General features: G+C 43.5%; 1 protein-coding gene across 11 annotated transcripts in view; it reads left to right on the top strand.

Annotated features, from left to right (window-relative positions):
- The window catches only part of si:ch211-285f17.1 (sickle tail protein homolog), a 170,390-nt gene that overhangs the window by 37,245 nt on the left and 114,899 nt on the right, over window positions 1-18,246 (top strand). For 2 of the 11 annotated variants that reach the window (XM_064332791.1, XM_064332787.1), the window contains exon 1: window positions 15,756-15,942. The exons of 1 other annotated variant lie outside the window; for it this stretch is intronic. Coding sequence is in view for 1 of the 10 variants with exons in the window: in XM_064332799.1 (XP_064188869.1) it covers window positions 15,720-15,942 (223 nt within the window). In the remaining 9 variants the exon portion in view is untranslated. Of the gene's footprint in view, window positions 1-15,147; window positions 15,943-18,246 lie in introns of those variants that run through there. 8 more of the 11 variants (XM_064332797.1, XM_064332790.1, XM_064332799.1 and 5 more) reach the window with 7 other exon arrangements.

The raw sequence follows: 18,246 nt of genomic DNA, 5'->3' as shown, positions 1-18,246 counted from the left end.
GGTACATGGAGTTAGAGTTCAGTCTTTCTAGGAGAAATAGACTTGATTTAAATTATTTATTTATCATTGCAGCTGGATATTTAACTTTTTTTCTTTTTGGTCTGACAAATTATCCTTATTCAGATCTTGTAACTTGCCTGACAGTCAGAGGTTAAGAAGACTATTTGTGTATGCCACTGCCGAAAGAATACTGAACAGCTCAGTTTTCGTATGCAGGGGAAGGGAGGGTTATTGTGCACGATGCAGGTTGAGAGTGTATTTTCTCCTCATGAAAATGACACTTAATCCCCTTGATGTTGGTGTGTAGAAAAATAGCTCAGGCCACGGCTGCATGATTTGGCTTTTTTTAAGCCGCGTCTCTCAAGTGATTTCCCCTGAATTTGAAGGAGGATCAATCGTGTTTACACTGCTCCAAAAGAGTAGCGAGGGTGTACTGCGTGTGTAATGGCTGGTAGTGAGGGTGCCGTGCAGTGTGTCGAGGCGTAGAATGGTGGGGACGTAACGCAATGGCGGCTTAATGTGATGACATTGAGTTTAATGCGGGTGTGATTTGTGGCGAAGTTATAATGTGCTCATCGAAAGTACTTCATTCCTTTGAAGTAGGAATCATTCGGAGTTGCATGAGTGCATTGGGTAGCATTTGAGGTGTGGTGTGACCCAGAATTCCCCATTTTCTTGGCAGTGCTGCTGCCTTGTGGAGAAGGTACAGAGAGAGAGGGTGGCGATTCTTTCTAAATATTTACGGAATGGATTTGATAGAATAATAAAGCAGAAAAATGGTATGTGCTAGTTTTCCTTCAAGGGGATAAGGAGATATAGAATGTTTAGTTGACCAGAGATGAAACAAGCTTTTATTTGTGTGCAGGTTGGATCCTAGAGAAAAATAATATTAAAGGTGGTTTCATATTTCTCATCTTTTGTGTTCTAAAATATGATACTGTGTTATTCATGATCCATGCTTTATTGCAATGTTTATCTTGTCTTTCACAGCACCTACACCACATTCACTATGTGAAATTATAATTTAGGCTGTCACTGTGAGTGGTTATGATTGAATAAGTGCCATAGGATATTATTCATATTTCACTTGGTATTGATTTTATTACATTTCCATTGTAGCACTTAAATGTTTTCCAAACTTAAAACCGTTTTTCAAACAAAAAGCACTTGATTTTTCACACAGATGGTTGGGTTTGTGTCTCTAAGGCTCTTTATATAGAATTATATATATATATATATATATATCTAATGCCATCTTCCAATTTTACCCCAAACATGAAACAATGGGAACTCACATTGAAAAAAATAGGATATAAATACTATACAGTTCTAGTTATGTTTGAAAATGTGGTGCCTTATTTTGAGAAATGGCATGATGTTTCAAATGAGTCATTGCAATTCTATGAATATTTCACCTTTAGAAGGAATTATTAAACTTAAAATGTATGGCCCTTTTCAGTATCTCTGTGATTTGAAATTAAATAATTCCATTAAGATGAGGTGCAAAAGATTTTTTATACACGAATGTGTGTGTGTGTGTGCATGAGTGCATACGTGTGTGTGTAGATGTTTTTGTGTGTATGTGTGTAGAGATGTTTGTGTGCCTGTGTGTGTGTGCATACGTGCATGAGTGCATGTGTTGTGCATGTGTGTATAATATGTTTTTGTATCCATGTGCATGTGTGCGTGTGTGTGTGTGTGTCTGTGTGTGTTTGTGTGAATTCGACGGCACCATATTTGCACTGTTGATTCGTATGCTTTTGCAAAGGGCAGATGTACTCCCTTTCCCCACGTCCAAAGCTTTGCACTTTCAGTTAGGGAGCGAACACACCTAGTACGACATTGACTCAGTGTGACAGTGATGACACTGGGGAAAGCGTGATGCAAAGGTCACATGCTTAACAGCTCCACTCCACAGTACTACAGAGAGAGCTGTGTGAAATGTGTCTTTGTGTAGCATCTGCATCACTGACTCCCATGTGCTACCTGCAGACTTCCCAGCCTACTTTTGGAGAAAAAATGTGCGTGTGTGTGTGTGTGTGTGTGTGTGTGTGTGTGTGTGTGTGTTTTTCAATCCACATAAGACACTTGTGCCTCTCAGGGTGTGAGTAAGTTTGCTGGGCCGTGTTATAAATAGAGCCTTCATGTCAATGCAACATGACAACTTGCTATCATGTTCTCCCTGTAGTACGGTAACTTTGTGTGCTGTGCTTTTTTAAAGGCTGCATATATTATGGCCTTGTGCAGTGAAGGAAAATAAGCTGTCCACCGATGGTGTCAGATTCAGTGACTGGAATGTAGAATGTAACTATTACAAGTTGGCATTAAAATCAGAGCACTTCCTGCAAAGGAAAAAATAATAATAATAAATAAATAAATAAATAAATATGAAAAAAAGAAAAGAAAAAAAAATATATATATATATAACGTAGAATACCTCAAGAGTCCAGTTTCATTAATACTCAATACTTGCCCACAGTACACACAAATTATTCACATCAGGAGTTAACAGTATGAGTAGTAAACCAAAGAAAAATGGAAGACATAGTCCTTCAAAATTGACATCATAATAACCGCAAAGAATATTAGATGAATTCAAAGTTGAAAGTACATATGCGATACAAACCATTGGGGCAATAAACTTGAAAACAGCGTAAATAGTTATCCCTTCTTTGTGCCCTGAGAACTAACCCACTAAGTCTTTAAAAGCCCTTCATTGGTTGATCTTACTTCAGAGATGAGCCATCAGTTAGCCTGCATTGGACTCTGGACTTCCGGGCCCTGAGCTTGAATTCCAGAAGGATGCTGCCAATGTACTTTACCCTTATTTTTCTGAAGTACATTCAGATGGTTGGCAGTATGTATGTTCAATGAGAAAATAGAAATCCAAATCCATTATAGAGTGTAACTGATCTTAGGGCAGTTCCCGGCGGGTGGATGTGTACAGAGTCCCCTCACACAGGATATCCTAGCAACTCTGCGTACTTCTGTGATCCTATGTGCCGATGACAGAGAATGGGCGTGTGACTTCACAGGAGGTGAAGGCACGGTGCCCCAAGCTTTTACAATCCAGGTTTGGAGGTCAGAAACACTGATAATAGCTTCACCCGCAGTACTGTATGTCCTGGGATTGCACCGTCCGACACATATAGCGCATTTTGTTCATGGAAATAATGAGTCCTGTATTTTATTCCTGTGTGCGTACTCCTGTGTGTAGGTGACAGTTTAATGCCACGGTCTAATGGTGTAGCGGAACCTGGGGGCTTCCCGGTGCATCTTGATGCATTTCCTCCCCGTTCCGGGCCTGGGCTCAGTAATTCTACTGAGACAATGCACTTTCTGGGCACAGCGATCGCTCTGTGTGGCCAACAGTAAAACAAAAATCAATAAACCATAAATGACCTGACAGTGGCTCTTATTTACATCTGCTCAAATGCACTCCACGCTGTTCTCCGTGCAGTCGGGTCCCACATGTCCGGTGATTTGTTAATGTGAACCTGAGACATATTCCGGCTGTCTGGCTACCCCCACAGTACAATATAGATTAATGAGACAAAACTTTGTAATAAAGTGCTCAGACAAGCTGTCTGTGTAGCAAATGGAGACTGTCAGCAATTCATGAGTCTAAAGCCAGAAGTCAGTCCCGCTGCTTGGATTGAATTTAAACACAGAAGATACAGTACTCTCTTCTGAATCATAATTATACACAATAGATCTTTCCGTTCCTGTCATAACATTCAAAGAGTCTGAGATGGACATATGTTCCTGTATCTCAGTCTCCACTGCTGTGCTTATCAGTTTATTCTTGTGTCCAGGCCAAGGCCAAAAAAGAGCCATGCGGTATCGTGGAGTGAATCAGGATTTATCGTAGCTGCCTGTGTTTTTTTGCTTTTTCTGATTCTGGCCTAATTAATTTGATTGTGGGCCAATGGAATACTTGCAGTTGGTTGGTTCTATCTTAATTCAATCTGATTTGTTCAAATAGCAAAGGCTTTAGTGCATTGCACTGATGCATGTGCAAAAACAAGAAATGATTACATTCTGGAGATAACCTTGAGGTTGTTTTCCACAATTTCCACCCAGTTCACTAATGCACATTAATAAGGCACTGCTCATATATATTTTGAATGGTCTGCGTGAATTTATATCTAGCTTGATACTTATATATGAATACAATACAAATGTTGGGTAGTGTAATTGCTACATAAATACACACTCCATTAAAATAGTGTTGCGACGAGGGATCCACACAGTGTTTCTAAAAATGGATGATGTAGGCATCACTGTGTAAGAAACCACTGTGTATTTCTTTATTGTACCTCAGGCGTATAAAAGTTGTGTTTATACACTTTGTTAGACAGTGCACAATTTCCTAAAGGCAACAGCAGAAGAGACACCAGAGCAGTTGTAATTTTAAGCTGAAATGTGCAGGGGAAACAGCCACTGTTAGTGATGCTTGGAAGTCGGAACTGCCGCTTATAGGGAGAGCTGGCAAGATAAGGGAAATAAAAAGAAACAGAATATGTTTAATGAACCCTTAAAAGTGTAATGGCCAATTTTGCTTTGCGTGCTAACAGTGAATCTTCACGACCTGATTGCAGCTGATAAATTCGTCCCTGGCAGCGTCACAATAGTGGCGTACAGCCCTCCTCATTGGGAATTCTGGGCGGAGTTGCTGTCACCGAATGAATTATCCGAGTTTGCCGCCATGGCTCGTGGGGAGGAGGCTTTAGCTGAAAGCGCAGATAATGAGAGAACGGATGATAATTGTCTCCTGTTCACTGGCTTTGGAAAGCCAGAGGAACCCTTGCTGCGGAAACGTGTCGGACCACCTCGTAAAACCACCCTATTACTCCGCTGTGTGGAAAAATGCCTTCTCCGTTTTTCCGCTCCGTGGAGGAGTAGCCCAAGCTGAGATACACACGCGGGCCGCACGCAGAGAGCACTTTGAGAAAATTGTGTAACGTACGGCTCAGTTCACTCTGTAATAAGTTCATCTCCCTTCAGATTATGTCATGTGGAATAGCTGGCCATCCGTATCAGCGATGTGATTGTCAGTGGTATGATTATAATTGCTATATCATAGCGATACATGCTTAAAGCCTGTCTGGAAGTTCTAATTTGATCAGCGGAGCACTCTGTATGAATATTTACGAGTAATAATACCAGTGTGTATTAATAATGAATGTTAGAAACCCCTTGGCCTATCAGTCACTGGCATCTTTATTATTCACAGATAATGAAGTGGAATGCCATTTACACTTATTGTAACCCACATTTCCACAGCATATAAAGCCATTAAATGGACTTAAACTTATGCACTTATGCAGTCTGCTGAAGAAGTGGTCTGCTGATGCTTGACATACTGAATCATTTTTATTGATGTTCATATTGATAAGACAGCGTTTGTATTATTAAGCGTAGGTGGTTGGTTTTAGCATCTCACTTCTTTATGTATTTTATGCATTGAATGTTTCCTCCAAATAATCATATTTTCAGAAGCGGCCACTGAAGGCAAGTGTGTGGACGCACTGCTAGTGCAAATGGAATGGAAATTCATTCCAGTTAAGCCATTCGAGTCTGTTGAGGGTCAGCTGTGATTTCAGTTTTGCCCAAAGATCCTCGTGTTATCTAGAATTATAGAACCTTTGACGATTGACCATATCATTCCCAGAGGAACCAGAAGGTAATATCAGTCAATCCCTTTCCTAAAATGTGATATTGTCACAAAAATGTCTTGGAATTCTGGTGTCTTGCCACCATTTTGCACCAGCTTTTTTTTTTTTTTTGCCTAATTGTTTCGGTACTTGGTACTAGAGGTCATGATTCCATTGAACCTAACAAGAGCCCCTAACAATATATATTTTTGACGTTCATTGGCTAAACTTAAAAGAGAAATATGAATTCTGGAGTGCATAGCAATTTGTCTTCCTCTGTCATTCCTTTAGTTACAGACACTAAGGGACATTTTGTCTGTCGTCATTTCTGCACGTAAGTTTAACTAAATGCATTTTTGTTGGGGCATGACTTTGAAGTTTATATTTTTTTGCTGATTGAACTGGAGAACTTGCTCTGAAAGGTTTTGTAGTGGTTCTGGGTTGTGCTGGTGAAGTATTGGCGTATATCACTGGGGTGGAGCCCTGCTGCATTGCTTACTCTTGGGAGTTATGCTAAATTTAGTTTGGGCAGAAGTAGTTTATTGGATGAAAATCAAGACCATGTGTTGTCAAAAATAAATATGTATGGGTGAAGACAGCTATGGTCCAGATGCAATGAGATTTTTTATTTCTTTGACTTTGTCTGATAATTTATTAGCATTTTTTATCATTAATTTAACTCACTGCTGAATTTTCTGTAAGATATAAATTCTACAGGGTTTCATGTTTGCTTTGGAATTCAAATGCACATGAATGAATGCAGGCCAGGATTTATGCAACACTTAAAAGAACAAGAAAATACATTTTTAACGCTTCCACGGAGAGACTAGCTCCCAGTAACATTCTGCATCATTCAGTGAGTACTAGCTTTTTACAAAAACATGCGTTGATTTCTTAAACTTCAGATTTTCAAATGTCTTTAATCAAGGGATATTTTTCATAAGTTGATGTAATGTACTCTACTGATTTGGCAGTGCTGAGAAACTGGCAAAATATTTTTTTTGTGGGACTGTCTGGCTCTGACGACTGATATACTTTTGAAGATCTTCCTATAATTATTTCCAACATAATTATGCCCTCCATCAGAAGATTTTTCTCTGCTTTAACTGAAAGACACTTTTTATGAAACCATTCACTTTGTTTGATTACACAGTTTACAATTAGTTTTTTACAATTGGTATTTAATGAACAAATGATAAGATTATGACTAGCTAAATAGAGTGGGGAAACAAATATAGAATAAATGAACTAGTGATATAGCAGCAGTGCATTTCCCCCCAAAAGCTACAGGATTATCATTGAGTTCCAGCATAGCTTAGCACATTTTGAATGGCATGTTTTGATGGTATTTATTTTTGTGTGAGTTCAGCCAGCTTAACCAGGTCATGTGATCTGTGACATCATGAATAGGACTCTTCGTGTCTGAAGTGGTTTCTACAGTACGCTGCTGAATGGCTACACAGTCTCAGCATTGCACTTATGGGCAGTGTTGGCAGTTTCTCCTTAACCATCTCCCCTGTCTGGGAAAGGTTAGTTTAGGCTGATTAATGCCTTCTAAAATGGACTTCCTCAAGACAAAGAAATCAGTGCCCAGATAAGGTCCACTGGAGCTTGGAGGCAGAACTAATGTTGCCTTTTTCTCTTCTCGCATGCAGCAGAACTGATGCCTGCAGTCATAGCAGGACTTCACTGTACAGCACTGTGCTTTAGGAGTTTAACTTTCAGGCTTCAGTACAGTATCTTTGTGGCAATGCAGAACAGCCCCAACCAAGAGTGTGACACTCACCGTCAAACCTTCTGGTGATGTGGTTTGTGGAGAGGTGGTTTCTCAGAGTTGTTCTCCTTAGAGCAAAGGCACAGGTCAACCCTGGCTGTGCATTAGCAGCTGTACCAATTGAGAGCACTGGGCTCTGTTAATCCCCATTTAAGATGGATTAGAATAGCGCTCCGTAGGTTACAAATAGCCTATCTGGTTCATTTCTTGAATAATATAAGCAAGGAGTTATGAATGGTTTGAATATTTACCAGCAGTATCTGATTTCGGAGAAGGTGGTTATCCTGACACAGATTCACTGAAGGCGGTTGAAAGATGAAATGCTTTTAATCGAAGTATTCTTTCTAAAGTGTAAGATCATTTGTACACATTTGCATTCCTTTTGTTTTCCTTTAAAAATCCATCCGTTACCTTGTTTTTCAGTGCCAACCCTAAGCTATATCTTGCTGTTCTTGAAGCCTGTTAACGTTGCAATGAATTGATAAAGGAATGAAAATGTAAAATAGATCATATTAAGTATGCTATTTATCAGTGTCACTCTCTGGAGTGGATGTGAATAATGAATCAGTTGTAAATTGGAATGCCTGAATTTGTCGGTAGATTGCTCTGACTGTGAACCAGAACCTAAGTCATTGTTTAGGCTCTTCTTCGGTAAATGTGTTCAATTGAGCTGTTAATTGAATACTTTTCACTTTGACACTTACCTGATGAAAAGAGAAAGTTTAGAAATACAAACAAATCATTGCTGTTAACTGAAGAGGTTTGAAAACCAAATCAGAATTCAAGTTCAGAATTCAAAAGCTCAATCATGCCTAATTGGTTAAAATCAGGGGGAACAAAAATGAGCTTAAAAATTAGCTCTCAGAACCTATATGTACGAACACGCCAGGAGATTCATTAACCATTGTTTGGCTGGCCCAGTAACTAAAAAAACTACTGTGCCAGTAAAAAATGCTAAGAAGATAAATGGTTTGAAGTGTTTATGGACACCATTCCTTCTTTTTTTGGCCTGTTCAGAATCATTTCTTTGCCAGTTTATTATTTTGTTTCTAGTCCACTTTTTGTTTGCTTTTGTTGTGAGGTAAAAATGCAAAGGTAAAAGAAAAGGACTGAAGTGTAACGGCAGGGTGATGTGACTCAGTGGCTGGAGCAGGAAGCGAAGCGCCCTGGCGTAAGTTAATCTCTCCTGACTCACACGGATTGTTCACAGGGGGAGCTGTGATGGAATTTGAGCGGAACCCCCCCCAGGCATGAACACCCGTGTTTGCTTTAGAAATACACTGACCCATTGTGCCATAAGCTGACAATTGTCTCAGTCTCGTACTGGTCAAGCAGAAGCATGCTGCACGACTGTAGCGTCAAACCATGCAAGACACACGCACCTTCACTTTCTTTGAAAAGACCCATACAAGAAATGAAATTTGTTAATTATCCGATTCCATGGCACAGAGGGAGAGGGCATTGTTCTTTGCTAATGCCCAAATTGAATATTCATGTGCTGTGGTGTTGTGATTGACATCATCTGAGCGAATAATCACGCAGACTTGTGTCGGTAATGAGCGTGTGAGTGACAGGTTTGCTATCCTGGCTGTAGAGCTTCCTGTGTGTCAGAAGCACTCAGAAACACAGTGACTGTTTACAATTTTAACTCTGTGAAAGAGGCTTATGCTCCCGAATCTGAAATAACCTTGAGAACTTTTTAGTGTGCAGTTGTGAGTTATAACGTTGTTTTTATGATTGTTATGATGATGATGATGATGGTGGTGGTGGTGGTTGTGGCTATTGTTATTTATCTGTGTTTGTTTGCTTGTTTGTTTGTTTTCCTGACCTAATATAAATGAGATTTACTATTTCATACTTTATAAATCTTGTCACGCATCTACACAGCAGGATTTTATTGTAGAAAATCAAGGTACTGTTATGTAGCTTAGTCAGGGGCAGAAATCTGCATCCGCTGAAGCATGATAAGGCTGGATTAGGGAGAGCGTGACCCTTTTGTGACCTGTGACCGTGAACACGGGTCAACAAAAGGAAAGAGAACACATCACAAAGGCTTGAGCCGGAAAAAGAGGGCAAAATGCAGAAAAGTCGTCGTGATGTGATTGTACAGGGCATGTGGTCATGATAGTCTTCAAATCTGAGGAAATATTTAATGCACATACATTTTATGTGCATAGTAGGCTTATACGTTTGTGTTCAGTATTTGAAAAGTCCTATTGTAACCAAGCCTTTTGCATAAAAACGCCCACAGGAAAGTTGTGCATTATACATACTTATGAACATGAGGTTTCTCCACCCACTCCCACAAGATTGTACTGAAATGTAACTTCAGAAACAGTCCTGAGCCCAGCCATCTTTGACTCAGGAAGCTGTGATTTAATTCACTGGTGTCTCTGCAGCGCAAGGCCTAAAGAAGGCCTTTTAATTACCAAATACCACAGAGCCACTCTGAACCACTCAGCTGCACACTTTAACCTATAATCCGACTGCAGTGGCCCTGGGCTCGCCGAAATTAATGAGTTACCTCTTCCGCTGGAAAGTGGAGATTTCAGCCCAAATAAATTATTTACCTTGGCACAGTTAACCGTTAGCTGCCACCAGGGTATGGACTTTATGCACGCTCCCTGCGAGATTGAGTAGGACAGAAATGAGTTATGTGCAGACAGGTTAGCCAACCAGAGGTATGAAAACAAAACACAAAAGGGTTTGATGTACAGACAAAAGTAGATAGAAATCAACTAAAAACTGGGCTTCACTTCCCTTCTACATCAAAATGAAATACGCTTTCTTTTGCAATAGATTTCATTTTATTCTGTATTCTGTTCTGCTGTTTGTGTGATATGTGGGAATTGAATCAATGCGGCTATTTAGTTTATGTTCAGTGGAATAAAACGGAATTGACGGCATTAAATGTCAGTGCACTGCCTTGTGAAGTCACGGCTTTTTAGTACAAAACGAATAGCTTCACGTACCTTCAGGAAAGAAGGGATATGATGGTGCGCACACACATACACACGCACTCACATACACATGCATATGCACACACACACACACACATACACACACACATCACTCTTGCAGCACAAACACAAAAAACATTTTATTATTATTTTCTTATTTGAGGCCACAGTTAAACAAACTTACAGTTTTTAAATGTCAGCATGTCTTAGGCAGCCTGGCTATCCATTGTCAGCGTGTACACAATACTTTTCACAGATTTAAAATGGGGTAATCATTGAATTTACACAGGTACCTCAAAGTAGTTTACATACACACACATACAAACACACACACACATACACACATATGCACATGCACACGCACACACACATACACACGTACACTTTGTTCTTTGTTCCTGTTTCACCATTACTCTATAATATTCTGAAGCTGATCTGTAAACACATAGGGAGGAGTTGCTTTTCCTTCTGTGTTGTATCATTTTCAGATGTGAGTAGTGTGTGACTATGGTCACGGGTTGATTGGAAGCATATTGAGTAATGACTGCTTTACAGAATGATGTCTGTTTTTTGGTTGGTGAGGTTTATGTTTTATAACTTTTGCCTTTCATTCCATCTTTTTATTAATATTGACTTAATTAGGAAAATAAATCATACATTTATATCATTTCAAAGAGTGCATGTTGCCATGAGAAGACCCTTAGAAATAGTCTTCAAAGTGCACAGTCTATTATACAATTAAGCCAATTTAAACATGAAATTCTTTTGGTAGAGGTCCAATAGAACTAGCGGCTTTACTTTATTTGAGGGTTCTCTTTTTCCCTCTGCCTCTCCCTCTCTCCCTCTCTTCTTCTACACACACACACACACACTCACACTAAAGAAAAAACTAGTATATTTAATACTTTATTGCTTCCAAACGACTCATTGTTGATGATGCCTACCGCAGAATTCTATGAGATCTGCTGCCGTAGCTTAGTGTGCTTGCAGAGACAGCCGAACACAGAGCTTAGCACTGCAGTGGCTTTCCCTACTCTTCTGTATGGAGCAAACAGCATCAGATAAATAATGACTGACAGTGTCAACAGGAGCTGCCAGAGTTCCTCAGGTTAACGTGCGTGAGTTGAGCCCTCCGTCGTTTGCTTCGCACAGGGCACGGCAGGACGGGAGAAACCACTTCATTACCTGGAGTGCCCAAAGCCCCCGGTGAGCGCTGTATAGGAGAGCCAGGGCTAGGCTGTATGATGAGCACGTACGCATGAAGATTAGTTCATCATGTTGTGTGTATGTGTGAGTCTGTTTGGTGTGTGTTTGGTGTGTGCGCGTGTGTGTTTAGTGTCTGTGTGTGTCTGTGTGTGTGTGTGTGTGTGATGTGTGTGTGTGTGTGTCTGTGTGTGTGTTTGTTTGTTTGTTTGGTGTTTGCGTGTGTGTGTGTGTTTGTTTGTTTGGTGTGTGTGTGTGTGTGTGTGTGTGTGTTTGGTGGGTCTGTATGTGTGTGTTTTCATGTTTTCATGTGTCTGTATTCATTCAGACTTGTTTTTCTGTTTTTGATAAAGATCAGCGATACGATCATAAAAATTGATTCAAGTTGTTAGACAGTGCGGAGGACCTGCTGTGATCCGCACCTTGGACTCAACTTTCCACACAAGATATAAAAACACACATAAGACTATCACTGTCCTAGCTTTACCAAAGTGATGTAAATTATCATATTAAATTGAGTTATAATCATTTAAGATGCATCAGAGCAGTCACCTAAAGCAAGTGTGTAATGCACAGGGAGATTACTGAAATTTTGCTGGAGAAACAGACCAATGATCAATGAGAGAGCAACTTCACAGAGGACATAACAGCTTGTAAATGTTGTATTTGACATATTACAACATATGCTATTATCTCTCGGAATCCTGGGCACACGTAGGTCAACACGTTTTCTTGTTGTGCTGTCTGTACTCATGCTCCTACATATGTAAATATTTTTTATTTTATTTTTTACCTTGTTTCAGTTTTTTCAAATCTAACATTGACAGTATGTCATGCATTGCTGTGTCCTGACATTCATCCCCTGGCATTTTGCTACAACATACCAAAGCAGTGATACAGCGATATCTTCCAGTACCTTGTACTTTACATAAAAACCTGTATGTGGGTCAAACGTAAAGCACCCCGGATTTATCTTGTCCAAACCCTGTCTCAGAAATACATGTTGATATAATAATTTCCCACAGATAAGTTGATTGATGTCTGTCATGCCCAGATGGTATAATAGTCTATTAGTCTAATGCCATAGCGGGGGTTGTATTGTCTATAATCCCAAGGCTAAATTCAATGTACATCTTATTCATGTACATCTAAGTGTGTTTGTGTGTGTGCGTGTGTATGTGCGTGTTTGTGTGCGTGTGCGAGTGTGTGTGCATAAGTGTGTGTGTATATGTGTGTATGTGTGTGGTTTGTGTAAATGTAGTTGCAAAGGCTGCCATGAAGCTCCATGATGGCAGCTGCCTGTTGTTTTAGGGCTTTATTTAATCAGGCCCGCCAGTCTGGGATACAGAGAGCCCAACATTGACTGCTTGGAAGTGTGGGTCCCTGGGGCTTTGTTTCATTGTAGGGCTTTTGTGCGAGTGGGAGTGCTGGGAAAATGAGTTTCTGCTTGTGTTTTACATGATGACATTACAATGAGGACTCACACATTCGTGCTGATTGGGTCCAGTTCACAGGGCGGCTTTTTTATCATTCAGCTGAAATAGCAGGCAGAAGGAGGGAAAGAGGGGGGAGGGAGAGAGAGAGATTTACAATTGGAATAGATATATTAAAAATGACAGTTTTTCCCTCAATTTTTGCTTTCTTTAAAATGATTCTTTTTATGTTTTACAAGTTTATTATTTTATGATGGGGGGTTGGGTTTTCTTTTTCTAAAATTCAGTATCTGGATAACTCCTATTATGCTAGTGAAGCTTGTTTGAATCAATAAATCTGTGATCTCCCCATATTTGTCGTTGTAAAAGCCTTGTAACTGTCCGTTCTCAGTGGTTTGAACCGACCAAGGGAAGCATTTGCCCGTGGAAGGGAAACACCAGTGCATTCGAGCAGCGGATGGGGCATGCCATCCCATGAAAGGTGTTTGTGACCCCGGCACGGTGGTTCAGTCCAGCATGCATTTTTCTGCTGACAGCCTTAAAGCTGGCGCGACTGCGGTGGTACAGTCCACCCGACATGCTGCTCTTTCCGCTGGTTTTGGCGGGCGGGTAACATGTAGGCGCGATGGCACCCGCCACGTTCCTAATCCTCTTGAGGGTGTTAAGCGAGTGAGCGGGCAGCAGGCGATCACTGTATGCCGCATTTTTCCGCCTTCGCCCGCTCTCTTCGCGCGAGGCCGGGCGCCATTAGCACACGTTTCACAGCCTGAATGTGATAAACCAATGAGGCCGTGCGATGCCACGGCCGCTAATGGGCTTGTGTTCGTACGACAGGCATCGTCTTGTGAAACATGTACTTATTGTGACACGGTGGCCTTCACTCTGTTGGTGTGAACTCCTCCTTATCAATCAAGTGGTAAAAATGCATTTCTGGCATTACAGCGTTACTGTAACTGTCCTCTATATTTTCTTTGTGTTTCTTTCTTCCTATTTAATGTACTTTTCCTTTCCAAAATGCCTTTGCTCTTTGCTGAAGTCTGAAAGTTTGAGTTGTCTTTCATTGCCACGTGATAGAACAATGATTCAGCATTGGTAAAAACAGATTGCTTAGAAAGATGTCTGGAATGAACATGAAAACATTTGTATTTGTTTTGTCGTCAAATGCATGTTTGTCTTTTCTTACCTGAATTCTTTCCATCGGCCTCTGTATTTGTTTTCGGAAACAGCTGGAAGGGACAAATGGCTGCTCCCATTTATTTACTGCAAGTCGTTTTTTTATTTGCCTGGTTCTGTTTAAAGTGGAAGTGATTAACATGCTATTTTTATTGTAGGATGATGAGTTAACACAAACCATCAGACCGTGGCACAGAATGGGTTTCCAGGCACAAAGGGCAAAACTGGCCGTTTCCAATTCTTCTCCGTGCCGTGGCATTACAGCCTGGAGATTCAGGGCTGCACTCCTGCTCTCGTTCTTCTCTCTGTTTGTCTCTCTCTCGCTACGGTATCTCTCTCTCTCTTACTTTCTCGTTCTCTTTCTGTATCTCTCTCTCTCACTCTCTCTTTCTCTTTCTGTATCTCTCTCTCTCTTTCTGCTCTCCATAGCCGAAGGACAGTAGGCAGATCTCTCAGCGGCAGCCTATCACAGCTCCACGTGTAACTCACACCGCAACGTTTCTGTGTTGATTCTGTGCTGAAGTGGAGCAAGACTAAGCAGCACTGGTCTACTCTAATCATCTCCTCCTGCCCCCAGCAACCCCAGCCCACCCCCCCGCCCCCCCTTATCCCCCCAGCCCCACTCCCCCAGCGCCCCATCATTAATCCGGCACAAATATTTCTGGTGGAGTTAGTCTCGTTTGCGTTCAACGTCACGAGCTAGCTCGCCGAGGCGGAGAGCTGGGAGGACAGCCTCAGCAGGAAAGGGGGAGAGCAGAGCGTGCGGGCAGCGCTGAGTGAGGCGTGCGCGATTCTCCCGGGCTCCACGGCGACGCTCCGCTCCGCTCAGCGCAGCGCAGCGCAGCGCACATCTGGATTGGCTTCCAGCCTGCCCTACCTGAGGAGGCGGGCTCTGACCGAGCGCTGCGCTCAGCCGAAGCTCTGCCCCGCGTCTAGTCTGTGCTTGTCAGGGGGCTGTAACAGTCACTGACACTGTATCTGCCCCACAGAGAGCAGCGGAACAGAGAGCGACTCAGTCTGGGAGAGAGAGAGAGAGGGAGAGACAGAGAGAGAGAAAGAGAGTGAGTGAGAGAGAGAGGGAGAGACAGAGAGTGAGAGAGAGGAAGAGAGTGAGTGAGAGAGAGAGAGGGGGAGAGAGGGAGAGAGAAGCGGGGGAGAACTGGAATGCACCGGCGCTGAAGCGGACTGCTCTCCCGTGTTTACCTCCTGACGCTCGGCAAGTCTGAGGGAGCCGCCCGCCGCCGAAGACCCCGCCGCCTTTTGGGCCTGGAGAGCCGTGATGAGCACCGCCCCCCCGCCGGGTCTGCCCAGGTCCCGCAGCCTCCAGCCTCGGCAGCGCGCTTAGCGGAGCCCAAACCGCCCGTCTCCCCCTCGCCTCTCTCTCCCGCCACATAACTAACCTGTCGCCCCAGCGAGTCGGGACTCGTGCGCTACGGACACGCCGCCACCCGAAGAGGACCGAGACGCAGACGGAAGAGGGGGGCTTCGGCCGTAACCCACAGACAGAGTTTCGGAGGAGATGTCCAAGCCTTCGCGGTTGGCCCGGCCGTCCTCGGCGGGCGCGGCGTCCAAGCTGCCCTCGCCGCGGAAGGAGAGCCAGGCCCGGCGGGCCAGGGCGCCCAGCGCGGGGGACAAGCTGACGAGGGCCGGCAGCGAGGGGAACCTGGCGAAGCAGAACCCCGCCGCGCCGCCGCCCGCCGCCCAGGAGACCCTGCCTAAGAGGAGAGCGAGCCCGCCCAAAGGTAGGACCCACACCCCACCCCCCGTCCCAGAACAAGGAAATGCCCCGGGGCCTGTTATCGCACTGACTCACAGCCTCGCAGGCTGAGGGGAGGTCATGTCCCGTCTGTAGGGATCTTCTGGACATGATGCAGCCCGCCCGCCCGCCGTGCACGGCAGGGAGCCGCTAAGGGGAGGGGGGGACCAGCGCAGCTGGCTCTCTGTCCCGCCGGACGTGGTCCGACCGCTTCTCCCCCCCCCACCCCCCCCCCTCCCCGGCTCGTGGTCAGACGCACCGCCTGAGCTTACTTCACCCCAGCGCCGGTTTGTTTTCCTTTCTTTCCTCTCTTTTTTGTTCTTCTTTTGGATTCCAGCACATTCCTGTCTGGAGCACATGAGCCTGGCACATTGTTCTCCCCGTCCCATCCCAGCGGGACGCGGATTAGGGTCGGGGGAGTCGCCCCTTCAACTGTGCGCCGGGCTGATTAGTCGCTTTCCCCGCATCATCACATTCTGTTTCGCTAAGGTCACGTTAATCACCAGGCTTGAATTAAAACCTGCTGCTGCACTTTTCAGTCACGCGAGTTGAGTATTGTTTCTGTTCTTTTTCTCTCTCTGTGGTATGAAAGATAAGATAGATAAGCTTCCTGTTTCTCTTCATGCCCTTACCTCATAACTTTTTGACACAGTCAGGGTTATGGGGGGAGTCACGTGACTAGAGCTGAGGTCTGTCTGCTTGTTCTTTTTCACTGTCGGCTGCGACCACCACGCACGCGCATGAAGTATGTGCCTGCCCCATGTTCCTTTCAAAGCCGACTGTGCCCTCTGCCAATCACATCGTACAGGCCGTCTGCCCGTCCGTGTCAATCGAGCTCTTTTGATGTGTCTGAACCCTGAGATCACCTTTTTGGATTCTCTTTAAACGTTTGTGTTTGGATCAGCCTGGCTGTCTCTGGGAATGTGTGATGTGAAGTGTGTCCAGAGCAGTGCTTGAAGGAGGTCAGGAGTGTGTGCTGTGGATGTGCACCCCCCCCCCACCACCATTCTATTGCTTCAGTCCCAAAGTCCCGACATGCTGCCTTCCCCACCCCCTACTCCCCACCCCTGCCCCCGCCCCCTACCATAAAACAGGTTACAGGCAGGTCCCTACTGGAAACCAGATGTCCCATCTCAGCGGTGCTCGAATTTCACCACTCAGAGGCAGCAGGCCAGGATGTAGGATTTTTCCAAGTTGGGCTTTTTTTGTCTCTCTCCTGCTTTCAGATTCCTGTTATATTAGTGCAACACTTTTATAAACAGTATTGGCAGAGTTGGTTTAAAAACTAAAAGAAAAAATATCAACAGGTTTCATTCTGAATAATTGATCATTTTCTCTATGCATGGGTGTCCTGAGATTACTTTCTATGCTGCCTCTCCCTTGGGGTTTGAGTGTTAGCAGGGGCTGCCTGTGCTTCAGGAAGAGAGAAGACAGCCACAGGAAATCCTCTGTTGTTTCCACAAAATAATGTGCTCAGAGTTTCCACAAAAAGAATTAGAAGCATAATGCTGGAGGAAATGTGAGAGAGCCAGTAGGGCACAGGAGGGAAACGCCGCTCTCAACCCTGACATCGAGAGTAGAAATTTCATTAGAAATGGAGCGGTGTGCTCGTGTGGATGGTGTAGCTGCTTTGTGCACTCACTGTAGAAACGTGCTGGAATTTGCTCATTCCACTTTTGTGTAGGGTGCCGGAGTCTGTTCAGATTGGGAAGGCAGTGGAAATATGAACCCAGGCTTCAGGCTACCTGAATTGAGATGGAGCAGCGGTTGTCTCCAGAAGCTCAGGAGAACCTTGGGAGATGGATTTCTTTACAGGAATTTTAACATTTTTGACAGATGATGTATCTTGCATGAAAATCCTTCCCTGCTGATGGCCTCCAGAATGCCTGGATTTGATTTAGTTGAAAGGTGTGCTTATCCTCAATTTTGGAAATCACTATCATGAGAGGCATTATCCGAGCCTATTCCACTTGCACTTGCACCTGCACTTGAGTCAGGAAAACTAGAGTATAGAGAGTGATGAAAGAAAAATGCATTATTATACCTTACCTAGCCCTTTCGTTTGTTGAAAGCCTGCCATATATTTTGATCAATGAGTGCTATTTATTAACAGCCTATCAACAGCCTGTTGTGTTGTGGACAGAACAGGCGTAATGTCACGCTCATTCGTTTATTCGAGCTCCTCTGAGCTCCTCCCCACACCCCTCATTTTGTAGAGCACTGTGTCCCGGATCATCCCTTTCACCTGATTTTGGGTGATGGTCAGACAGGCAGAACCAGCACGAGCCCT

The sequence above is a fragment of the Anguilla rostrata genome, chromosome 4 (genome assembly GCF_018555375.3).
Source record: "Anguilla rostrata isolate EN2019 chromosome 4, ASM1855537v3, whole genome shotgun sequence".
Classification (NCBI taxonomy): domain Eukaryota; kingdom Metazoa; phylum Chordata; class Actinopteri; order Anguilliformes; family Anguillidae; genus Anguilla; species Anguilla rostrata.
Note: the sequence above shows the minus strand (reverse complement) of the source record. Positions and strands in the feature narration are given on the sequence as shown.